The 24,507-nt window shown below is 35.7% G+C and overlaps 2 protein-coding genes across 2 annotated transcripts; both read left to right on the top strand.

Moving 5' to 3' along the window:
• The first annotated feature begins 2,540 nt into the window (after positions 1–2,540).
• On the top strand, positions 2,541–11,037 carry PARP1 (poly(ADP-ribose) polymerase 2). Its single transcript, XM_088802887.1, has 20 exons — positions 2,541–2,934; positions 3,267–3,316; positions 3,406–3,595; positions 4,630–4,816; positions 4,917–5,253; positions 5,594–5,789; positions 5,859–6,011; positions 6,115–6,175; positions 6,249–6,312; positions 6,393–6,644; positions 7,023–7,260; positions 7,366–7,479; positions 7,577–7,652; positions 7,783–7,943; positions 8,889–9,080; positions 9,225–9,333; positions 9,462–9,544; positions 9,647–9,784; positions 9,872–10,054; positions 10,695–11,037. The coding sequence occupies exons 1-20, from the start codon at positions 2,791–2,793 to the stop codon at positions 10,740–10,742; spliced, it is 2,976 nt and encodes a 991-aa protein (XP_088659013.1). The 5' UTR covers positions 2,541–2,790; the 3' UTR covers positions 10,743–11,037.
• A 2,580-nt stretch (positions 11,038–13,617) lies between these two features.
• On the top strand, positions 13,618–15,022 carry LBD16 (lateral organ boundaries-domain 16). The gene is made up of 2 exons (XM_007050284.3): positions 13,618–14,114; positions 14,505–15,022. The coding sequence occupies exons 1-2, from the start codon at positions 13,818–13,820 to the stop codon at positions 14,820–14,822; spliced, it is 615 nt and encodes a 204-aa protein (XP_007050346.1). The 5' UTR covers positions 13,618–13,817; the 3' UTR covers positions 14,823–15,022.
• The last annotated feature ends 9,485 nt before the right edge of the window (positions 15,023–24,507 follow it).

Here is a 24,507-nt window from a genome sequence, read left to right as displayed (position 1 = left end):
GGAGCCAATGATAATCGGATTTGAATCTTAGGTGAATCAACTCAATCCTTTTTATAAAGATTAGATTGAGATCTATATGGTGGTTTTGATGTGACAAACCCTAAATGGAAGATCCACCATGACATACATTTGATACTTTATGTGTTATTAGTTGACCAATGGAAGGAAGTGAATGAATAGATCCATGCTTCATCATTATGTGAGCCCTAAGGACTTATGTAGTCAAAATCTTATACCTTTTGAGACTTGGATCTATGATATAAAGTTGAGATCTGGTGTTGCTACTTTAGCATGATTTCCAAAAGTCAAAAATGATATGATCTAGCGGAACATGACTAGGAAAGCAATCAGATCCTAATGGATTGACATGAGTATCCGAGGAAGAGTCATTATCCATCTCACATAAATGGTTTATAACGCAATGCTTGGGTGGTTGTAAAACATTAGTCGTTAGATATAACCATGAGTTTAGACACATAAGGAGATCTTGCATAGCTTTTACATGTATGAGAAATTAAAGATGCAAAATCTTGTGTGATTAAAATGATTTGGGGTATGACGAGAACTTGAGCGATGTTATGTTAGTAAGATGGTAATTTAATATCTCATTGCTCACCGGTACCTTTATTTTCTCGTTGGTTGCATATTCCATTTTCGATGTATGACAATGAATGGAGAAAAGTTAAACTGAGAATGGTATAAGTTGATGCCAATATGTACGAGTGGGAGATGTTTCCTTTCAATGTGGTGCATCCACATGGAATGCAACTTTGTTAATTATTCATAAATAATTAACAAATGTTCAATTAATTAATATTGGATATTATTGTGATATTTTTTAATTCAATAATTAAAAAACGTATGAGATAGGATAGAAATTTAAATTTAATTTGTATAAATTTAAATAAGGATTAATTACATTTAAATTTAATTTGTTTAAATTTAAATGTAATATTTTATCTTTATATCCCTAACACGTTTACAAATAGTGAACAGATGTACTGGTTTTTTACACACACAAGAATGAATGTGAGTTATTCTGTAAATAAAAAAAAAACCAAAAACTCTTTTCTTTTTATTCTTGAGACACCATTAAAGGCTAGAGTGTTTTGAAATGTGTAATTTCTTATGGAAGACTCTAGCAGCCACTCCATGACAACAAGAATGAAGAGATCATTGTGTGCACACAAGAGGATTCTTAAGGTAAGTTTTTTCTATCAAAAAGGGAGTGGAATATTTATTCGAAAAGATATGCCCACTTCCCAACACTAATAAAAAATTTATATACATTCGCCTACACATCAATGGTCAATAATTAGTAGCATTCCTACATTAATAATAATTGAATATCGAGCAATACAATGAACTTTGTTAATTAAGAAGTAATCAATGTAGTATGAAGATAAGGCAAAAAGTAAAAAATAATGATCCATATGGAAAGAGTGTCCCAATTCATATCCAAAAACATATCCCATCGGCAAAATTTAACCTCATAAAGAATAATTAATAATGCTAAATCGGCTGATGACAGTCTGTTCATGCATCCGTAATGTTGACCCACCTAAAGCAAAGAAAAGAAAAGAGAATCAGAAAACCAAATAACAATAAGAGCAAAAAAGATGGAACATGCATAGAAACCAAAGATAGAAAGAGTAAAGGAAGAGTCGAAAATGAAACAAAGTAAGAAGATAATTGTACAATCATGTAAAGAGCAAAGAGACAAAGAAAACAGAGATAGAAATAGTAAAGGAAGAGTCAAAAAAAATGTAGCAAGAAGAAAAATCTATCCGGATGGAAAGACGCAGTTGCCAAATATCGAAATAGCTACCCTGAAATAAATAAAAAAAATTCACCAAAACAATGTAAGTAGAAACAGAAACGAAACAAAAAAGGGAATGGAAATCAGAAAATCAAAGAACAATGAAGAACAATGGAAATGAAAGAGAACAAATAAATAGACAAAATAAAGATAGAAAGAGTAAACAATGAAACCAAGGGAGAAGAAAATTCTAGAATCATGTAAATAACGAAGAAGTGGAGAAAAACATAGATAGAAAGAGTAAAGGAAGCAGTAAAATCTATGATAAGGAACAGACAAAAATATCAAAAAGAGATAAAATGATAAATGGAGTCTTGACTTTTTCAAGAATAGCAAGCATGCGTCAAGGTTTCAATTGGTCATGCCCACGTGACTAGCAATTAACCCTTCAATTATCCTCTTCTTGAAACAACTTTTAATTTATGTAAATAAGATATGATTTGTTTTGATTACAGATAATATTTAACACATACGATCTTAAAAGTTGAATGAATATTTGTAACAGATTAAAAAAAATTAAACATGCTAAATTAAAAATAATACTAATACTCTACATAATTTTGTAATACAGAAAAATGCTATTGACATGGCAAATATTATTGGCCGCGATAACCGAAAAAATTAAAAGACAAGAAAGGCAACCAGGCCATGGCCAATGGACCAGGTTCGACAATAACCGACAAAAGCCCGTGCTAGCATTCTTAAAAAAGAAAAAAAGAAAAAACCATGGAGATGGTATGGAGCTCATTTGCTGTGAATACAAGGGGGATTTTTCATTTTAACCCGTTGAGAAGAGAAGCGTAATATAGACGCCAAGCAAACAGATTCCCTCAGTCCGTGTTTCGGAACATTCACTTCCATTCTCTTCTCTTATTCCCACAACTATAAATACTTCAAGAAAACCCACACTGACAACTAGGCAATCTACTTCTTTAATCCCTTGCTGGTTCTGGAGAGACGAGAGAGAGCAAATGGCCAACCCGCCAAAGCCATGGAAAGCCGAGTATGCCAAGTCGGGTCGATCATCTTGCAAAACTTGCAAGAACACCATCGACAAGGAGGTCTTTAGGCTCGGCAAAATGGTCCCAGCCACTCAGTTCGATGGCTTCATGCCCGTACATTTCCCTCCACTATTTCTTTCTGCACTGATTTCTTCTTGTGGGTATTTCTTTTTTTGGAGAATTCAGGGAATGTTAAGTACATGCAACTGCAATTCTCATTTGGGATTGTGGGATATTGCTTAGTTGTTTGCCTAATCTTTTCTTTTTGTCAATTTCAATCTTTTTGGGCTTAGGCATTAACTTTCACTCCCATGTACTTGTAAAACTCAATGTCTTCATATTTGTATTGTTATTTGTTACCTTTTACATAAATTTTACTCAATGCATTATTATGGATGCTTGCACCTTCTAACTTTATACTTATGTTTGTCTGTCTTGTGAACTAGATGTGGAACCATGCCAATTGTGTGCTAAAGAAAGCAAACCAGATAAAGTCGTACGTATTCTTCCAATTGTCTTTTGTGATTTCCGTAAGATAATCTCTATTAGATGCAGAGTTTAACTCTTTATCTTTTTATTGTGTAGCATTGATGATGTTGAAGGCATAGAATCACTTCGATGGGAAGATCAACAAAGAGTTAGGAACTATGTGGAGGACGGCGGACCTGCAAATACAAAAGCTGTCACTCTTACAGCTATGGAATATGCTATTGAAGTTTCACAAACTTCTCGTGCTACTTGCAAGCATTGCGGCCAAAAGATTATGAAAGAAGAGGTGGATTTTTATGTTTAATGCTTTTCTTTATCTATTTATGCTTTTTATGTACTTGGTTTTGACTTTAGTTACTGAATTGTGGTTTAGTATAATGGATCTATGAATTAATGGCTTAATGTGTGGAAGTGTATAAGGTTGAAAGTCTGCTTCAAGGACCCAGTAAACATACTCTTATTTTGGTTCTTGGCATTGGTAAATATTTCATGGTGATAGAAACTTGCTTCATGTGTGAGGACAGATCGAAGGTTTTTTTCATTTTGGTAGCATGATGAACTATTAGATGTTGGATGAGTAGGATAAAAATGGTTTCACATGGTTGGAGCATTGTTCTGAGATAAGGGCTGGACGAGGTGCATATGTTATTATGCTACTAATGGTTGGGGTGATAGGATAACTCTATTTTTTTTTTCTGCAAGGTCTTTCCAAGAGCATTTAGTTGTGTGCACATTTTTTCATTTTTCATCTTTGGAATCAGCCTGTCTTGTACCCTTGTTTTCTCTCACAAATTGTTTTCAGGGTGGTTTCTTCAAATCAAATCTAATGTGAGATCTATGTGCTTGTAAAGTATCTATCCTTGGCTTCTAAAAAAAAGTTATCTTGTACCCTTCTTTGTTTTCTTGCAAAGGATGGAGTATTTTTTTTTTCCATTTTTCAGACAAATTAGGATTTTTTTTTTAAGTGTATGATGTGATTCCCTTTTTTTAGTATCCCCACTCTAAACATGTAACATTTTTTAATAATTCCATTCTCTTGGGAGTTAGAGAGTTCTTGGTAGCAATATGAAAATTATTTTATCAGTTAATTCCTAATGTTGCAATTGATCTTAAATAAGATTGATATATCAAAGAACGTGGTAGAAGCAAGAGGTAAATTTTGAAATTCATTTGTGGTGTGTACTGATAGCTTTTATGCTGTTGCTTAAGATTTAGGTATTCTTAATATTTTAAGTATTTTTTCAGGACAGCATTGATGATGCTAGTTGTGCACAAATGAGTTTTGACATTTTTGTGCATTGATTTTTCTAATATTGTTAGGTTCGTATATCCACCAAGCCCAAGGGCCAAGGATCCAAGGGATTGGTGTGGAATCATGCCATATGTTTCATGGAACTGTCTCCTGCTACTCAAGTGGAGAAGTTTCCTGGATGGGAAAGCCTTTCCTCTTCTGACCAGGCAACTGTTCGTGCACTGGTTAAGAAGGTTCCTTCCTCTGCTAAGAATGGTATGGGGTTTAACTATCCTTGGTTTTCTCATTTTAATGCCATAGTGGTCTCTAAAGTTTGATTTAGTTTCTTTCTCTTTGAATCATGTTGTCCCTTCAGACAAAGGAACTGAGGTACCAGAGGATAAACAGCTACAATCAACCTCCAGAGCTGGCACAAAACGTAAAAAAAATGTTGGTGATGATCAGAACTCAAAAGTCACTAAGTTGGAAGGTGATGTGCCAACTAGTAGGGTCGGGTCTACAAAGAACACCAGTGACTTGAATAAAAAGCCAAAAGATTCTGATCTGGAAAGTAAAATGGAGGCCCAGACTAAAGAACTGTGGGCTTTGAAGGATGACTTGAAGAAGCATGTGACAACAGGAGAACTGCGTGAGATGCTTGAAGCCAATGGTCAAGATGCAACAGGATCAGAACTTGATTTGCGTGATCATTGGTAAGATCTTTATTATGCGATGATTTTTGATATTGCGTTTTTCCGTTAATATAATCATCTAGTCAAGCAATTTCATGAATGTTTTATGAATGATTTTACTGTAGTGGATGATTTTACAGATTCCTGTGCTTGATCTGTCAATGGATGCAATTACATTTTACCTATATCAAAAACTTGATAGTGGAATCTGTTGTTTCGAATTGTTTTTTGTTTCTTTTTTGTGTATCTAGATGTAATTTTTTTTATGAAATTGCTGAATGATTAACACCATGCTATGAACATAAACTTCTAATTGTCAGCACTGAAATTGAAAGAATTCTTTTTGTGTAATTTTGTCCAGTGCTGATGGGATGATGTTTGGAGCCCTTGGTAAGTGCCCCATGTGTTCTGGCAGTCTTCGATTTTCTGGAGGCATGTACCGTTGCCATGGCTACCTGTCAGCATGGAGCAAGTGTTCTTACTCTAGTTATGAACCTGAACATGTTAAAGGGAAATGGAAAGTCCCAGACGAAACGAATAATGAATTTCTTCGCAAGGTATTCAACTAAGATTCATTGATATAGGTTTATGAAACTGTAACTTTTTCCTGACTCAATTTTTTTCAGTGGTTTAAGTCACAAAAAATAAAAAAACCTGTTCGCATACTGCCTCCATCTGCTTCTTCAAGTCAAGCTGCTAATGGCCAATCCCAAACTTCAAAGGTTGAAAGCTTGGCAGATTTGAAAGTTTCTATCGCTGGATTACCTCAGGAGTCCATGGTAAAATCTCTTGCACTATATTTATAATTTATTGAAGTTATATTCAGTTTGCTTGGAATAAATGTGAACATGTGTTCATATCTTGAGGATATTTGCTTCTCAGGAAGAGTGGAAGGGCAAAATCAAGGGAGCAGGTGGTATTGTTCATGCCAAGATCAAGAAAGGTATGTGCTTACTGGCTGGATTTTTAATAATTGCTTGCTTTAATCGGTTGGTACCTAACAAATCATGTTGCAGATACTAACTGCTTTGTTGTGAGTGGGGAGCTGGATGGTCATGATGCTGAGGTCAGGAAGGCAAGGTAAAGCTGCCTTCATATTTCTGGTCTTGAGTATGTATCTTGTTCCATTCATTTTAGTTCACAAGTGTTTCTGTTTTCAGGAGGATGAAATTGCCAATTGTTAGGGAGGACTACCTTGTTGATTGTTTTAAAAGACAGAAGAAACTTCCCTTTGATTTGTACAAAGTTGAAGCCATTGGTGAGGCCTCTAGCATGGTCACTGTTAAAGTGAAAGGCCGAAGTGCTGTTCATGAAGCTTCTGGTCTGCAGGATTCATGTCACATACTTGAGGATGGGAGAAGTATATATAATACAACTTTGAACATGTCTGACCTATCAACTGGTGTTAACAGGTGCATGTTGCGCATCTGTCTCTTTGGCTGGCTGTTTAATCTGTTATGTTTTGCTGTGACTTTCCTGCTTTGAAATTTGTGCTGAATGCTTTTTCTTGTTGCCTATTGAAAGATACAACGTAATGATTATATGTTCCTTGCTTCTTCAGAGGATAATGAGGGGCATTTTCCCGCCTCCCCTCCTCTTTGAATGCTCTGAGATATTTATTACTTTGGAAACTTAGCTTTTTCACCCATTACTTTTTTGACTCTGTTTTGTATATCAACTTATTGCCACAGAATTTTGCCCCTTTGCTTTTGTAATCTCTTACTTTATGCTTTCTTTTGATTATTTCTCCTCTCAATGAATATTAACTCCTACTTGTTTGGCATATGAAGTTATTACGTCCTCCAAATAATCCAAGAAGATAAGGCGTCAGATTGTTACGTGTTCCGTAAATGGGGTCGCGTTGGGAATGAAAAAATTGGTGGAAACAAACTAGAAGAGATGTCAAAATTGGATGCAATCTCTGAATTTAAACGTTTATTTCTTGAGAAGACTGGAAATACATGGGAGGCATGGGAACAGAAACAAAATTTCCAGAAGCAGCCTGGCAGATTTTTCCCATTGGATATTGTATTGCTTATTTCCTTTCCATCTCTCAGCAAATGTATTATGCCCCTTGCTTGGGTAGTGGATTCTCATTTCTTATAGTTCTCTTTCACATGTTGGAATTTGTAGGATTATGGAGTTAATAAACAGGTGTCAAAAAACAAGCACTCTGATGCGGACAGTCGACTTCCTCCTCCGTTACTTGATTTGATGAAGATGCTTTTTAATGTGGAAACATACAGGAAATGGCCCACTTTCCAAGCATACTCTCCCCTCTCCCCTCTCTCTTACTCTGTCTGAAATTATTTAGATGTCTGAAAGACCCATTCTTGACTGCAGGGCTGCAATGATGGAGTTTGAGATTAATATGTCTGAAATGCCATTGGGAAAGCTTAGCAAAAGTAATATTCAGAAGGGTGCGTAGTTGTAAAAATTTCATTTATTTTTCTGTATTATGCTGAACATCCTTATTTGCTGCCTTATAGGAGTTAAATTTCTGTTGCATATGCAGAGTAAAATTTTAGTAACCATATCTCCTTGGCACAGGTTTTGAGGCATTAACAGAGATACAAAATCTATTGAATAGCAATGCTTATGATCCTTCTGTCAAAGAAAGCTTGATTATTGATGCCAGCAATAGATTTTTTACTGTTATTCCTTCTATCCATCCACATGTCATAAGGGACGAAGATGATTTTAAGTCTAAGGTACAGATTCTCCATCTTGTTTCCTTTTCCTGATTTTTGACCCTGTTGTGTATTCATGCGATTCACTTGTGAATAAGGGTACTGCCTCACTGTAAGTCATATGCTTTCATTTCCTTTGAAATGTTTAGTGCAAATTATAAAATTATGTTACACCTGAAATAAGGCCAATTTATGCTGTATTGAATTGTCTGGGGACTGATTCTCAAATTTTGTATAAAGTGGAGTAGCCTTTTTCATTTACTGGTATGCACCTAGTTGCTTTTACTTGTTTGGTTCCTGTATGTTATGTTTAAACGTTTATTTATTTCAAGCAGTCCCCATTTTGTCTTGTTTTGAACATTGGCATTCACATGTTCAATTCAGAAACAAACTCTCGTGTAGGATCGATACTTAATTGCCTTTTATATTTTTTCCCCCTGAAACACTAAAGGGTGTTATGCTGTTTCCTTAAGACATCTCAACTCTTTGGCTGCAGATTAAGTAATTAGGTTGTAGCTTTTTGTTTAATTTGTGAATTGATTGTCAATAGCAGGGCCTCTAGCTTGTAGCTGGACTTTTTCTCCTTGTGGTTGTAGCATTATGCTGTTGGTAAATAACATTTTCATTTCATAGAACCTACACTTTATCTGGCACTCGATAGTTGGATGTTATTTTGAGCCTCAGAGAATACCATTGCAAATAAAAAGAAGGAAAATAGGAAAAATGTTATTGGCTTCTGGACTTCATGGCTGCTGTGTTCTAAAAGTGTGGGTGTTAGTAAGATATCTATGTTTATTGCACTTGATACATTGTATGCAGAAGACAGGAAGTTGGAGTTGAAACTTGCTCAAAACTCTTGCTGAAAAAGTGTTACTTTTTTTGAAGCGTTAACTGAACTTTGCAGTTTATTTCATCTTTCCATGTAAGGAATAATTTGTGATCCTCCTTTGTGCTTGAGAATGGTAGGTGAAAATGTTGGAAGCTCTTGAAGACATTGAAATAGCCTCAAGAATAGTCGGTTTTGACAATAACAGTGATGATTCCCTTGATGAGAAATATAAGAAACTCAATTGTGATGTTGTTCCCCTTCCTCATGATAGCGAAGAATATCGGTTGATTGAGAAATATCTCCTTACCACTCATGCCCCTACTCATACTGTGAGTCCATTTTCTTGTGTGAGGGTGACAAGCTCCAACTCCACTGGTTATGGGCTTGTTTATTGTTTGTCCTTTCTTTTTCTCACGCTCTAAAATAGGCTCAATTTGCATTAAATATTTACTACAACTATATGTTACTGCCAGGATTGGACTCTTGAGCTGGAAGAAGTATTCTCACTTGAAAGAGAAGGAGAATTTGATAAGTTTGCTCCTTATCGAGAAAAGCTTATAAACAGAATGCTTCTCTGGCATGGTAAGTGGTTATTTATTCCATGGGAGAGATTCATTGCTGTGATGCAAATGGCTATAGTTTGGGACAATTTCCCTGATGCTATTGTTTTTGAGATCTATTGGACCATTATGAGATATTCTCCTATGCAGGTTCTCGATTGACAAATTTTGTAGGAATACTTAGCCAGGGACTAAGAATAGCTCCTCCAGAAGCTCCAGCAACTGGCTACATGGTTCTCTTACATCCTCTTTTCATGAATGCTCATACATCATTGCATATGTGATATATCCACTTCTTTTGCAAGACTAACGGTTGTAATTCTTTTCCATTCCAGTTTGGCAAGGGGATTTACTTTGCTGATTTGGTCAGCAAGAGTGCTCAGTATTGCTATACTCATAAGCAAAGTCCTGTGGGCCTAATGCTTCTCAGCGAAGTTGCCTTGGGGGAAGTCTACGAGCTAACAAAGGCCAAGGTTAGTTTACCCTTTTTTGCCATTGGATAGAGAACTTGGCATTTCTTCAATATTTCTCTGTGCTTACTTTTCCTTATTCACATTTAGTATATAGAAAAGCTACCAAAAGGAAAGCACTCTACAAAAGGCCTTGGCAAGAAAGTACCTCAGGAGTCTGAATTTGTGAAGTGGAAGGATAACATTATTGTTCCTTGTGGCAAACCAGTTTCATCTAGAGTGAAGGCATCTGAGCTGATGTATAATGAATACATTGTTTATAACACAGCTCAAGTAAGTTCTGAGATTTTTGCTGTTAAATTTCTCAAAAGCTTTCCTTGTAGTTAACTAGAGTTGCAGTTTGGACTTGATGTGTTGTCTACCTTTGGGGTATGAAAATGAGTTAGACCTTTGGTTCTTTGCAATGTGCATTAAGCATATCCATCTATGCATGATAAAATATGAAGGTTGTTAGAAAGGCAAATATACGTTTTCCAAATTCTCTCTATTCCCTTTCCCAAAAAATGCCATCATTCTTTTTCTGTTTTTGGTGCTTTGAAGGTTTTTCTTTTCCCTCTTTTCTCTTCTAAAGAAGTGGTTCTAGTTAAATGAACAATGGATTTAATCCTTGGAAATCTAAGGGTTGGAAAATGCCTGAAAAGGTTTGAGGTAAGAATTGTTGGCATTCTTCAGGAGGAAAGACTAAATGGCTTAGTTTGAATTAGCCTCTGACATATATCCTTCTGGATGTAAATAAATGGCCTTTGTTTGAACCTGATTGGACTGTGTTATTATTATTATTATTATTATTACTATCAATCTACCACTGCTGCTGCTCCTGTTTTTACTAGTTATATCATTGTTATTTATTGTTGCACTTGATGTTTTTAATGTGATTTTGCACTTACCATGTACATATTGTTATTATGGACAGGTTAAGATGCAGTTCTTGTTGAAGGTGAGGTTTCATCATAAGAGATGAGGGGAGATGATGGATGTTATATGTACTTTCGGGAAGGTCACAATCTGTAAATGCCAAAAAAATGAAGTTGGTCTTATTTTGGATTTTCTGAAGGAAGGTTGGGTCTTGTTAAGGTCTCTTTTTGGGGTTGGCTTGGAGTTGGAGATCTTTTAACGTGTCTATTATCAATGTGAATGCTGTTTGTAAATTATGGAAAAACACTTGCAACTTCGATCTTGTAAGATTCCATCATCTTTTCGCCCTTCATGGTGGGATTAAATGGTAATGAATCTACCAGCTTATTTCATCCTTACAACATGAGCAAATTCAATGTGCATGACATTTATGGAGTTTAAAAGTGTATTCATATGACAAGCACTGATAGCTTCGCTTTGAAGAGCCTTGAGTTCTATAGCACGTTGTCACAGGTTGAGAATTTAGGCCTATTTCGTGCATCTCTAAATTGACCAGTTTAAGTCGGACTCCACCTTGTATCTATAGTTTGCTAGAACTTACCAAAGACACGAAGAGCATAACAAAAGGGTATTGTTTATCACTCCCAGCTCCTCAACCAGATATGTTATAATCTAGAGATATCTTATTACTGATATAGAAATTGTTAGTTTGCTTGTGCATGTGAGCCATGCGCACGGATGACGCTGTAACTTGTCTTAAAAAGTATAAATGCCGGTAACATTGAGTGGCTAGAAATGATATGCAATTTTCCATGTCAATGCTAAGCCTGGTTATGGCAGAGGGTTGGCGAGGAAGATGAAGTCAGGAGTATGACAGTGGAATGTTCTTTTTGGTGCAAACTGCCATGTTCCTCTGTTAGGGAGTGTAGAACCTTTAACCCAGCTATGCTTTCTTTGTCTCTGTACATGTTTGTTTGGGCTACACGGCAGTTGTGGCAACGCGCCACGCCATTTTTATCCCTGGTTCCAGCAGTTTTGGGTAGATTGATATATTTCCACGTCTGCTGATATCGGATGCAAACATAATAATATCTTTTAAGGTTACCTTTTGTTAGCATATGGATTGATTTGAAATGCAATTGATTGTTATTATACTATATTGTTTTGTGGAATTCAAAAGGATACTTGTGAAGATTGTACAGGTACAATAGGGGAATAACGTATACCGTACCATTTGGCTCTTTTCTTTCTTTATCTTTTGGATGAGATAATCCTTTTACAATCATTTGAACAATCAGTCCTGCTAAAGAGACTCGTGTTTTGATTGCCAGTTTATAAACTGTCATCACAATTAATGATCCATCCAAACTCTGTTTATGTTTTCCAGATAAAATTCCACATTTTTTGCAGCTCCTATTTAGAATGGAGGATAAACTGAGCTCATTAATTAATTGGTAAGAATCTTTAATGGATGGATGGATGGATGGATGGTGATCAGCAGTCAGCCAAGCTAACTTGTATCAGCAATTTGGTCCAACTTTACGTTGGATCAATTTTCCAATTATGGGAATCTATGTTGGATGTACTGCAACTTGGATCTTTGATTGAACAGAGAAATTATTTTGTTGTTATACATGGAGAGTAAACGTGCATTGGCGACAAGAAACATTGAATCAACAGACCTTTGCGATCATGGGGGACAAGAAAAGTTGCAAAGTGTAAAAGGGGTTTCGCAGTTAGGAGGAAATGGCAAAGAGAATGAAGTGAATGTGGTGAGTGTATCAAGTTAAAAGTGATAACTTTCGATGGCTCTGGTCCAGCAATAAATGGTGAAAATAGTGCTGTCCAGAATAATGCCCTGCACGCATAATGGTTTTTGTTATATCATGTGTCTGCGAATCCCACAGAAGATTTGTGCAATTTAACTCAAAAGCCAAAGCCAAAGCCTGCACCTTTTAACTGTTTGATTCTCCAAAAGCCATGATCTTTCCTTTGCACAGGCCTCTAGTAGCATAACGCGTATTCGTTTGTTGGGCTCTCTTCTTTTAGGGTTTCAGGAAAAAATGATGGCCTCGCTAGGAATTAGGTTACCCTTTGTTTTGTTTCCCCGTCTTTTGTATCTCGTGTGATCAATACATGTACACGAGGGTGAACTTTAACTTCATTACTAGTAGGCAGAGGAGCACTAGTTTCACGAACCAGCTAAAATTAAGTCGATGTCTATGTTTCCAAAGTCCAAACAGCACCACAGGCAAAAAGTATCTCCTTTGCTTCACCTTGCCTCAAAGTGAAAGGAGCCATTATGGAGGTGCAAGAAAATTAAAACAAAGAAAGAAGGAAAGAACGAAAGTGTAAACAGTTGTTCAATACAATGTAAAAATCCAATGGATTTGTCATGTTCGAAGTTGAAAGACCCCACAATGTCAATATTCCCATATTACACAAATTAAAATGTAAAACTCGTTTAGAATCATTTATGCAAAACTGAAATTAAAATGATTATCTTTGAAACAAAGGGTGATACCTGATTGTCAAACAATAATACTACAAACAAAAGTGTTTCTCATAACACAGCAACAACATCAACCAAATGCACCAAAAAACACCGTCGTAATTCACCCTAGTGGTTGTCGGTAGGCTTTACCAGCAGGTGGCAGTAGGAGCAGCGCCCACAAAGCGACAAAGAGCGGCAGTTCCAAGGTGCGGCGATCGGCGGAAAAAAAAATAAATTTACAAACTTTTCTTAAAAACCAACCCCAAAAATCAAACTTTGTTGAATTAAAAAACACAACTTCTCATAAATAATATAACTAAAGTTCAAATCATATAACTTGTTCTAACCCATTAAAATACAATCCCCATTTTTGCACAAACCATTAATAAATGTTCCCTCTGAACCGTACACACAGGCCTACAATGTCCCCCATTCACACTTCTTATAAGACCACCCCCTTTTGTTGTGCCCCTCAAGGACCCCCCCCCAACAGCCCCACTCTCTCGCCTACCCAGCCAACCCTCGCCAAACCCATATTTTCTTTTAGCACCATTTCCTAGTGTACTCGTGTGCCTTGAAAATTTTAAGATTATTTCTCCTTGTCCTCCATCTCTAGCTGCTCTCTACATATTTGTTTTTTCCCCTTCCCTCAAAGCTCTTTCTCTTTCTCTCTCTGTACTCTCTGCCATGGCATCATCTGGCTCTGCCACTGCCACTGGCTCCCCTTGTGGTGCATGCAAGTTTCTGAGACGAAAATGCGCCTCTGACTGTATTTTTGCGCCTTATTTTTGTTCGGAACAAGGCCCTGCAAGGTTTGCAGCCATTCATAAAGTTTTTGGTGCTAGCAATGTGTCCAAGTTATTGTTGCATATCCCAGCTCATGATCGTTGTGAGGCGGTTGTCACCATTGCTTATGAGGCTCAAGCAAGGATTAGAGATCCTGTTTATGGTTGCGTTGCTCATATTTTCGCCTTGCAACAACAGGTTAGAAGATTTTTTCCTTTTCAAGGAAGGTTTCATAGTTGGAACAAATATTTTCCCATGTTCTAATTTGAACATTTCTAAAAGTTTTTACTTGTCGGCTAAGATTCATTGTGGAAAGATCAAACTTCTTAAATTCTTTGACTCGAGTTCCGTTTTCCCTTATTCTTGTTTCCTTTTCACCGGTTTTCTTCATTACAGATGAGTTATGGCAATGATACATTTGCTGAAAAAAATTAATGCTACAGATCTTGCATTCGAGAGTTTTTGGTTTTTCCAACCGAATTTCCTTTTGTTTTTGATTGGCTTTACTTTAACAAGAACCAACATACAGATACCATTATGCAACCATTTCCTAATCTTCTTGCATATTCTCTCTTTTTTATTTCATAGGTGGCATGCTTGCAAGCTCAATTAATGCAAGTCAAAGCTCAACTGGCTCAAAATGCTATGAATTCACATAACATAGAGAGTCAGTGGCAAGGAAACCTTTCTGGGCTGCCTTCCATTCCAACTTATCCAAGCTACATGAATCCAATCTCCCCACAAAGCTCACTTGAGTCAGTTGAACTCAACAGTGCCGATAGCATGAATATGCAAGAAATACAAAGCAGAGACGAGTTTTCTTTCCAGGGTTATCCTAAGAAGAGACCATGTAACAGTGATCTGGGTGAGCTTCAAGCACTTGCCCTTAGAATGATGAGGAACTGAACTGAAGCATCCTTTTTCTTTTTTTCTCTATGGAGTATGGTCCTGCTTCTGTTCTGATGGTGATCTTTTTCCAAAAGAATGATGTATATACCGAGCTTGTTCCCAAAAAGAAAACTTAGTATAACTTTGATCATCAGCCTAATGTTGGCATGTTCCTTTTTGTTCAACCAAAATTTTTATTACAACTTGGAATTCAGCTCTATCTTCTGTGCACTCATTCACTCATAGCTGGTGCAATAAATTACTGGGGGTGGTTAATTCCCTTTATAAGGATAAATTTGTCTGTTCTGATATCTGAATGATAATTTGTCCTGGAAACTTATAGTTTACTTGGGGGGTGGTTAATGAGGATAAATTTGTCTGTTCTGGTATCTGATGATAATTTGTCTTGTCCTGGAAACTTATAGTTCACTTGGGGAGGTGGTTAATGCCCTTTATGAGGATAAATTTGTCTGTTCTGGTATCTGAATGATAATTTGTCTTGGAAACTTATACTTTACTTGGAGGTGGTTAAATTTTCTTTTGATAGTCTACTGTTCAGGGAGCCACAATAATGGAGCAACTTCATTTGACAATGTGATAAAGGCCTTGGAATTCGGGTTATCATGAGTTGTTTACTTCCCTTCTTTCACACCTATCAGTTCACGACCAATGATAGATTACACATAAACATACAAATTTGAACCCTATGGTGTCCTTTCCTACAAAGGGATATTAATTAAATTAAGAAAGCAATTGTTAGGGGGTTTCTAGATGACATTCTTATATTATATAAATTATCAGCCTGAAATCACAGCATGCAGGTTCAATCTATTTCTTCCAAGCCAAGCTTGATTGCCTTCAACTATCGTCATCATCGCGTAATGTAAATAATTTTAGCTTGTTATAGGAAAGCTCTACTACACAGCATTGCTTCACTGTGTTTTTCTCTTTTGATTCTCTTTTCATAAGCCTAAATTTTTTACACACACAAAAAAAAAAAAAACATTCATTCTAATAATTAAAATGCTGGGAAAGAGAACTTAAGCAAAAGGTCCCCAAGGATTCCTTCCAACATCCCTTTGGTCCAAATGCAGATCACCGGGAATGACTAGCATTATGACTTTGCTTTGAAAAATTTCGTGTCAATAAATAGGGATCAGGGAAGAGGCTGTGAGTGCTATCATGGTGATTAGAGGCAAGCACACCCTTGGGGAAGTATCCTTGGGACCCACCCACCTAGGGTTTATGTTTTAATTAGTAGGTTTACCTAACATAAGTATTCTTTCTAATTTTAATACCAATAACCTATGGCCTTGTATCCTTATTTATAGACAAAATGTTCCCTTGATTGAATGCACAAGGCTACATTATGAGCTAAGAGCTTTGGCAACTTTTATCTAACCAACTGAGCTAACTGTATACTTAAGCATATTAATCTAATTTGAGGATAAGATTATTTGTTTAAGGCTCAATTTATCATTGAAACAGATAAACTAACCCCTCCTATATTTTGTTAAATATTATTTGTTTCGTAAAGCATAGAGCATAGGCTAGTTAACCCTCATAGATCAAAAAATATTTATCAGATATGATTAAGACACAACAAAAATGATCGTGAATTGAATTCTTGAAGCTTGACCATCGACCAAATTATGGAGAAAAAGAAAAAAAAAAAACAAGTTGTGAGAGCATTTTTAGCTTGATGTTGAAGTAATGAACTATCATTCTCTTTGATAATCAGGCTTTGCTTCTAGATATTCTAATTATTAACTTATCTCCCCTATATAATCAACTAGAGAAAAGCTCCAGCCTTGGGTTGATCTTTATGGTTACAACCTGTCCAACATTGTACGCGTCCTACTTCATGGTTTGCAAGCTTATCTTCTAAATTTTAAGTTTGCATAGATATTTCCATTAATAATTTTATTAATCTGTTTTGTACGAAATATCGAATTGTATGGGTTAATACAATTGCAACTAACCACTATGTTGATATCTACAAAAAAAAAATTATGTTAGAGTTGAGGCGGTTCAACTGTCCTTTTAAGCAACTTGGTTAGAAGGACATGTCACAGAACAGGAGGTTTGGGAAACGATATGTAGTTATGAAAGCAACAAGGCACGAGGTCGAATGGATATAACCTCTAGTTCTTTAAAAACCAATTGTCAATGTTGAAAAAAGATGTGATGGTGAGAATAAGAAGATTCTTTGAGGTTAGGGAATTAGAAAAGGGGGCAAATAATTCTTTGATCACTTTCATACCTAAGGTGACCAATCTTATAGGTATCTCAAAATATAGCCAATTAACTTAGTGGGAAGTCTATACAAGGTGGTCTCGAAGGTTCTTACTAATAGTCTCTGGATGGTCATTGGAGAGGTTATAAGAGAGAAGCAATTTGCCTTTGTCAAGGGAAAACAACTTATGGATTGTGTGCTAATTGCCAACGAGATTTTAGATCTCATCAAAAAAAGGAATGAGGGAGGTTTTATTCTCAAAGTTGATTCTAAGAAAGCTTACGATAGCGTTGACTAGGGGTTTTTGCAATTCATCATGACCAATATGGGATTTGGGGGGAACTAAAGGAGATGGATCATGGGTTGCGTTACCAAGGCTAAAGTCTCGATGCTTGTGAATAGGGTGGCTATGGAGCCTTTTAAAATAGAAAAAAGATTACGGCAAAGGTGTCCACTATCCTCATTCTTCTTCACTATGGTGCTTGAAGCGTTTAGTCAATTGATGGTGAAAGGAGGGGAAAGAAAACTATTTAGGGGTATTTCGATTGGGTCGAATGTACTAGAGATCTCGTTTTTGAAATTTACCAATGATACTATGATATTTTGCAAACTGAAGGTCAAAAATCTTGCTAATGCTAAGAGAATATTAAGGTGTTTCCAAGCTATCTCGAGGCTGAAAATTAACTTTCAAAAAAGTAGCTTTATTAGTCTTGGGGTAAATGTGTAAGTTGTTGAGGAAGGTGCAGAGAGAATTGGTTGTAGGGTGAAGGAACTTCCTTTGGTCTATTTAGGGATGTCGTTGGGTGGAAACCAAGGGTCAATGCAAATGTGGAGGCTTGTGATTGAAAAATTTAAAGATAAGACATTGTCTATCAGAGGTAGGATAACATTTGTTAAAGCTATCTTTAGTCGCCTTCCCATTTTCTTTATATCTATTTTTCAAATGCCAAACGGAGTTATAAAGGAGCTTGAAAAAATTGAGAGAAGATTCTTGTGGTGTGGAAATGATGATAAATACAAAAATTTACTACATAGAGTATAGTAAAGTTTGCAATTACAAAGAGAGTGGAGGATTAGGGATTGTGAGTCTTGAGCTGAAAAATAAAGCATTACTAAAAAAATGGCTCTAGAGATATGGGAATGAGAGAGGAAACTTATGGTAAGAGGTAATTGTGGAAAAAGTATGAAGGAATCTCACTAATCTTTTACCAGAGGCAAACACTAATAGAGGTGTTCTTGAGTGTGGACTAATATTGTATAACCTTTGACTTCTACTAATGAGTTTTCCTTGCAAGTTACTTTTTCAATGCAACTAGTTGTTGGGGATGTAAATTGTTTACTTTTTTGGAAAGATAAGTGAATCGAGGGGATGACTTTGAAGGAAAAATTCCAAAAGATGCATGCACTTGCTTACAATAAGGAAGGGTGCATTCGAGAATACGATAAATGGGAAAGGGAAAGTTGGATATGGAACATTGAATTGAGGTGATAACCTTTTGGATGGGAATATGAGCAGTAGGAACAGTTACTGGAAATAATAGCTGAATACCATTTAAGTAAAACAATGGAGGATAATATAGCTTGGAAAGGTTCTGCTATAGGTCGGTATTGTCGTAACGTGCGGGTCCAAGAACCCGACTGCTAGACGTGGTTTGGTTTGGGAGTCGCCACTAATCTTTTTTCTAGGTGTGATTGGCCACCCTATTTTGTTCTACTCGACAAAATCTTAAATTAATTTTAAGTTTGTCAAAAGAACGATAAACTGGTCTACGTATCTTTTAGATTTGGGTTCAAGAGTACGGTTACGCACGGGGAAGGATTAGCACCCTTGTGACGCCCCGTTCACGAACGGTACCATTTAATCATATATTATCCTAACCCATTAGTTTTATTCTTATGTTTCCTTAATTGCTATTTATTTATTTCATCTTTTATTAGAATATTTTATTTCATTTTTTACGGGTTTAACATGCACATGATGCAATTATGAAATGCGTGGCATAAAATCAGGATAATGCCAAACAAAAATCCTTTATTGAGTGCACTTTCCGAATCCACCCATCGTACTGGTGGGATCCAGAAGTATTCTCTCACCTAGGAAAATACCTTAGTAACTCGCCTTCGCAAGTTTACTTGGTAGATCCCATCATCGGGATAGTCGTTTGTGAGTAAAAAAAACAGTGCTTTCATGAATGCAAATCCTAATAAGGGTAAAAGACTTTTATTAAAGATATTTCTCAAGACCCTCCCATCGTACTGGTGGAGTTCGGAGGTATCTTTTCACCTAAGGAGTTTACCTATGAAACTCGCCTTCGCAGGCTTTCTCGAAAAGTCCCATCATCGAGTTTAGACCCGTATACCAAATATATCTACATGTCATGACATTTAACAATGCGACCATGACGCGTGATGCACTCGTAGGTTCTATGTTCGTTTCTTATTTTTCACAAAATTTACTATTTCTTCTTTGTGTGTGTTTATTATAAATAGACAATTTACGTTTATTATTTTTTTTATAACCATTTCTATGTCGATATGTATTTAACTATATAGGTACTTATTTATTATACAAAACTCAAAAATCAAATTTTTAGACCAAGTATTATTATTTTTTATTATCCGTAATTTGTTATATATTTTTTTGAATATGTATTTTCCGCTTTTGTATTATGATTAGCGAATTTATTATTATTGCTAATTTCCTATTTATTTTGTTTTGTATATTTTGATTAATTGGTGATTGAATAAATAGACTTTTTATTTTATTTAAAATTAGGAACATTGGAATTCCAAATTAAGACCCTCCCATCGTACTGGTGGAGTCTTAATCGAAACCCCTAACCTAGAGAAGTTTACTCAGAATTACGACTTCTAGTGCTCCGAATGGACATCCCATCATCGGTATTAAATTAATCAATTATTTTATTAATAATAATATTCTTTTTTACCTTATCCTATTTTCGATTTCGCCTCATTTGTATTCCTCTTTCTATTTTATATAAAGCTATATTATTATTAGTATTTTTTATTATTTTTTAATCATTATTATTATTATTATTATTATTTTTTAAAAAACTCAACTAAATCAATTACTATAACTATGTTTTATCTTAACATATATTCCCTATTTACATGTATATTTCAACTTACCTAACTTCTCATATTTTTATAAATATATATATTCTTTTAAGTCCCAAATTTTTATGACTAAAAATATTTAAAACATTTTTCATGCTTATACTATTAGCATAATTATTTATATTCTTCTGTTCATTTTATATTTCTACATATTCTTATTCTTGGATCTATTTTTATAATCAAATAACCCTTTTTTTTTACCTAAGTTTGCTATTATTCATTACATAATTAAATATATTCTTGTATTTTTACCTTATCCCATTTCTTGTATATAAAATTTTAATTTTATTTTTTCTAACATAACTAAAATAAGTAAATAAATAAAAAAAAATTACAAATAATTCAAAATAGACATCAAAGATTCAAACCCAATAGTTGTAAAGCCCAAAACATACCAAAGTCGGGCTTGGACTAGCCAAAACTGAACCCACGGATGCCCACAACAGCTTTAGAAGCCCACTTCTCTTCCAGTCAAAGTGCATTGTATAGTGCCTTGCTTCAGCTACCCTTTGTGCACCAAAACGGTGCTGTTTGGAAGGATTAGAAAGGTCTATTGGTGGGTTACAAAACGACGTAGTTTTGAGCCCTCTAAACACTAACTATAAAATCCTATTTTTCTCACCTTTCTCCATTTTCTCTCTTTTGTTTCTCTCTCTAACCGCCGACTGCTCACTCTCTTCCCTCTCTGTCGTCGTCGGCCAGTGGAGCTTCCTACCGTCTGCGACGACGGGACCCCAAATGACTGAATCTCTCCCTTCTCTCTACCAAGCCGCTGGCCTGATCTTCCCTTTTAACCCAATCGGCTCTCTCCCTCTCTCTATATACCGCCGACGATGGGACCCAATGACCGGATCTCTTTCACTCTCCCTAGCCGGCAATCTTTCTTTCCCTTGCACCGGCAGCCACCCGAGCCCAGCTCTCACTTCCTTCCCTGTTGGCGATTCAGATCTAAGGAGCTCGAATCTCTCTCTCTTCCTCCCCAACTAGCAACACAACCCAGAGGACCAGAATTTCTCTCTCTCTGCCTCCCCAGCCGGCAGTTCAGATCTAAAGAACCTAAAGAAAATCAACCAAAAATCCCCCCCAAAAGGAAACCCAACCGTTCTCCCTCTCTCACTATGCATATTTTTTTTGGGTATCTCCTCTTTTGATTTTCTTTGGATTATGGTTTTGTGCTGTTAGAGAACTAGGAATTCTTTCGATTTGTGGGTTATTGTGGCTGCTAGAAAACTAGGACTTTTTTGTTTGCAGGTTTTTGGCTCTCCCCCGAAATTGTTTTCCCCCTTCTTATTTTTAAGAACTAGATTGTCCAAAAATTTGGGTCCAATCCAGAAGTGAAATCATGCTCTTCTGAGTATGATTTCACATATCTCTGGCAAACATGAAGGGTTGGTAGTTGGAGGTGACCAGTCCTCCCCAAATCCGGCTACCTTTCAATGGCATTAATGCCCTATAATGATGGACTAGAGAACGGGCTGAGCACATGCTCAGTCCCTTCCTGTTCATTCATCATCATTTTTTTTATTTTTTATTATTTTTATTTTTTTAAATAGGTGTCTACAGGTATATAGTGGGGTCATATTGTAAACAAAGGCTCAGTTCTAATAGCAATAAAGATAATGTGTGGAGGAAAACATGGTCTAATCTTGCTTTGCACTAGGTGGAGGTTTTTTGCTAGTAAACCCTTCATGAGAAGGTAGTTGTGAAATTTGAACTTGCAAAAAGAAGACTACTAAGTTAAGAAACAATGGATGTGCTCTATGCAACAAAGGTATGGAAACTGTCAAACATTTATTCTTCCATTGTGATGAGGTGTGGAAGATTGAATGTGTTGGAACAATGAGTAAGGAGTGAATTGGGTTGTCTCAAATAGAGTTCAAGATATCTTTAGTTTATGGAATAGAGCCTCTATTAAGGAAAGAGATGGACATATTTGGGACATTGCGTTCTTTGTTATCACTTGGTTTATGTGGCTTCCAAGAAATGAAGTAACTTTTAGAGGTGCAACTTGGGATGTTATTCAAGTATGGGAAGCAAGTAAACTAAGAGTAGTGGTGTGGGATAAAGCAAGATGGCCAAACAAGTATAGGGCTATTCTTGATACTTATAGAGACCCAAATCTTGGTGGTAGCAAGACAACGAATAAAATACAAAAAAGTGGAAGGGTGGACTAAATCACCATCGAGGACGATCAAGTTTAATGTCAATTAGGTTGCTAAAAGGAGCCCTAGTGAAGTGAGGATTGGTGGAGTATTGAGAGATGAGAATGGGCATGTGAAAGTCCTATTTTCAAAGTCCATCAGGGTAAGGGATGCCACTTGGCAAAAATTTGAGCTGTGAGAGAGGCTCTAATCCTTTTTATAGATTCAAAATTGGGACAGACACATTCCTTAGTAATCAAAAGCAATTCAAGCAATGTCGTTAAATGGGTGAATAATCCAACTGAAGGGCCATGAAGACTACATAAGTGGATCCTTCATATTGAAAGGTTGAAAAAAGATGTGATAGGGTGAGAGGTCAAGTGTACGTTTAAGGAAAACAACCAATTAGCTAACAGATTGGCTAAGGTCAAGGTCTAAAGAGCTCAAGATCTTATAAATGTTTTAGAATAGTTTGGCATAAGTTTATTCTCAGTTTGTGTAAAGGTTTTTGCTGAGTTTTGTTTTTTTTAGTGATGAGGAGCAATTCTGAATTTGGACCTTATCTTCTTGGTTTGTGGGTTATCAACCTTTTCTGGTGAGTTATTGTAAAAGGAAAGTGCATTTTGTAGGGTGGAATGTCCTTTGGTGGACTCTAACAAATGTCCTTAGTGATATCTTGTGGTGTTTTTCTATCATTTATGTTCATGGAATGATGTTGAGGTGTCTTCATATGATGTTTTTTACATGGGGCAAAGAATGTGTGATGTTATTGGTGTGGTGGTGCCTGGTACAGAGATATGATTTTGAGTCTGTAAGTAGGAAGGGTTACTGGCAATTAATAAAGAGTCTAGGGAACCTTGCTATTTTGTATAGATTTTTTGGTTTTGTTTGTTGTGCCTTGATTCAAGAAAGTTACTTCAGATGTGAAAGTAACAGCCGTGAATCTTGTTTTTGTCCCAGCCTTGGGGCTGAACTATCCGTCGGTTGCTTGTTCCTTCTCTCACCATTTTAATTGCTCGATCCCTTTACCCATTTAATTTCACAAGCTCCAATCAATGCACTAGACCGCACAAGAACACCATCGATGTCAAACTCAGGCCCTCCGTCGGTTGCTTGTTCCTTTTCCTATCATTTCAATTGCTTGATTCCTCCACCTATTTGATTCCCCAAGCTTTAGCTGGCGTCCTCTTCTCTATTGTTGCTCCAATCGATAAGACTTTTGAGGCATATATTTGAAACCTATTCTTGTATTTTAAAATTATTTATTAGAGTATGAAAATTTTTGAATCTAGCCATACAGTTACCAAATCTTAGTAAGTTGGTAACTAAGATACATTAATTAGGAGCCACTAGATGGTAGATTTGTGTGGACTTCAAATATACGTTGTTACTGCCCCCATTTTGTTTTAACTTTTGCTGTGAAATTGTGAAATTGTTGCTATCCCAATATCGTAGATTTTATGATTAATATATTAAATTGTGGTTGTTATTTGTGTGAAATTATTGTTATTATTTGAATGTTGTTTTGAACAGTCTATTGTTTGCTTTGATGAAAAATTTGAGAATAATTTAAACAATTATTAGAATTATGCAAAATAAATTAGGGTTTAGTTGTTAATCAATTGAAAAAACGTTTTATTTAATTAAGCATTTAAATAAATTAGTAATAGGATTTAATTTAAAATATATTTAAATTAATCAAGGTGTTAATAGTGGTGGATTCAGAATTTTGTATGAAGGGTGGCTAAAGAGCAATCAAGGTCATGGATTGAGTTAATGATTCGATTCAGAGTAAAAAAAATTAATCAATTTTGAAATAAAATTAAATTATAACATAAAATTTCGTTAACAATTTAAATATAAGTTTTAAACCATAAGAAAAAAAAGTAAAATAGAAAAAAAAAAAACTAAATTTGTGTCAATGGTCTTGGTAATCTTTTTCTCAAATAATTCTAGAAAAAAAGGGGGAAAAAGGGAAAACAAGTTTTAAACCCCAAGAAAAAAAAAGACAAGGAAAAAATAAAAAACAAAAAAAACAAGAAAACAAAATCTAAAATTTGGGCTTTGAATGGATTGAACCCAAGTCCTCTAAAATTTAGCTAAAAAAACTTACCACTATTCCAAAGCAATATAGTTTTTTTTGTTTAAGGGTGGAAAAACTTTACATTTGCTATTTTATAAACAAAAA

This window comes from Theobroma cacao, chromosome 1 (assembly GCF_053813885.1).
Source record: "Theobroma cacao isolate CCN51 chromosome 1, ASM5381388v1, whole genome shotgun sequence".
In the NCBI taxonomy this organism is placed as follows: Eukaryota; Viridiplantae; Streptophyta; class Magnoliopsida; order Malvales; family Malvaceae; genus Theobroma; species Theobroma cacao.
The sequence above is the reverse complement of the archived record's forward strand: the minus strand, read 5'-3'. Positions and strand labels throughout refer to the sequence as shown.

Coding starts and splice junctions, on each gene's coding strand:
- LBD16 (XM_007050284.3), top strand. CDS start 13,818: ATGGCATCATCTGGCTCTGCCACTGCCACTGGCTCCCCTTGTGGTGCA. Junction 14,115..14,504: donor TTTTCGCCTTGCAACAACAG/GTTAGAAGATTT, acceptor TTTATTTCATAG/GTGGCATGCTTGCAAGCTCA.
- PARP1 (XM_088802887.1), top strand. CDS start 2,791: ATGGCCAACCCGCCAAAGCCATGGAAAGCCGAGTATGCCAAGTCGGGT. Junction 7,944..8,888: donor AAGATGATTTTAAGTCTAAG/GTACAGATTCTC, acceptor TGAGAATGGTAG/GTGAAAATGTTGGAAGCTCT. Junction 9,545..9,646: donor CTCCAGCAACTGGCTACATG/GTTCTCTTACAT, acceptor TTTCCATTCCAG/TTTGGCAAGGGGATTTACTT.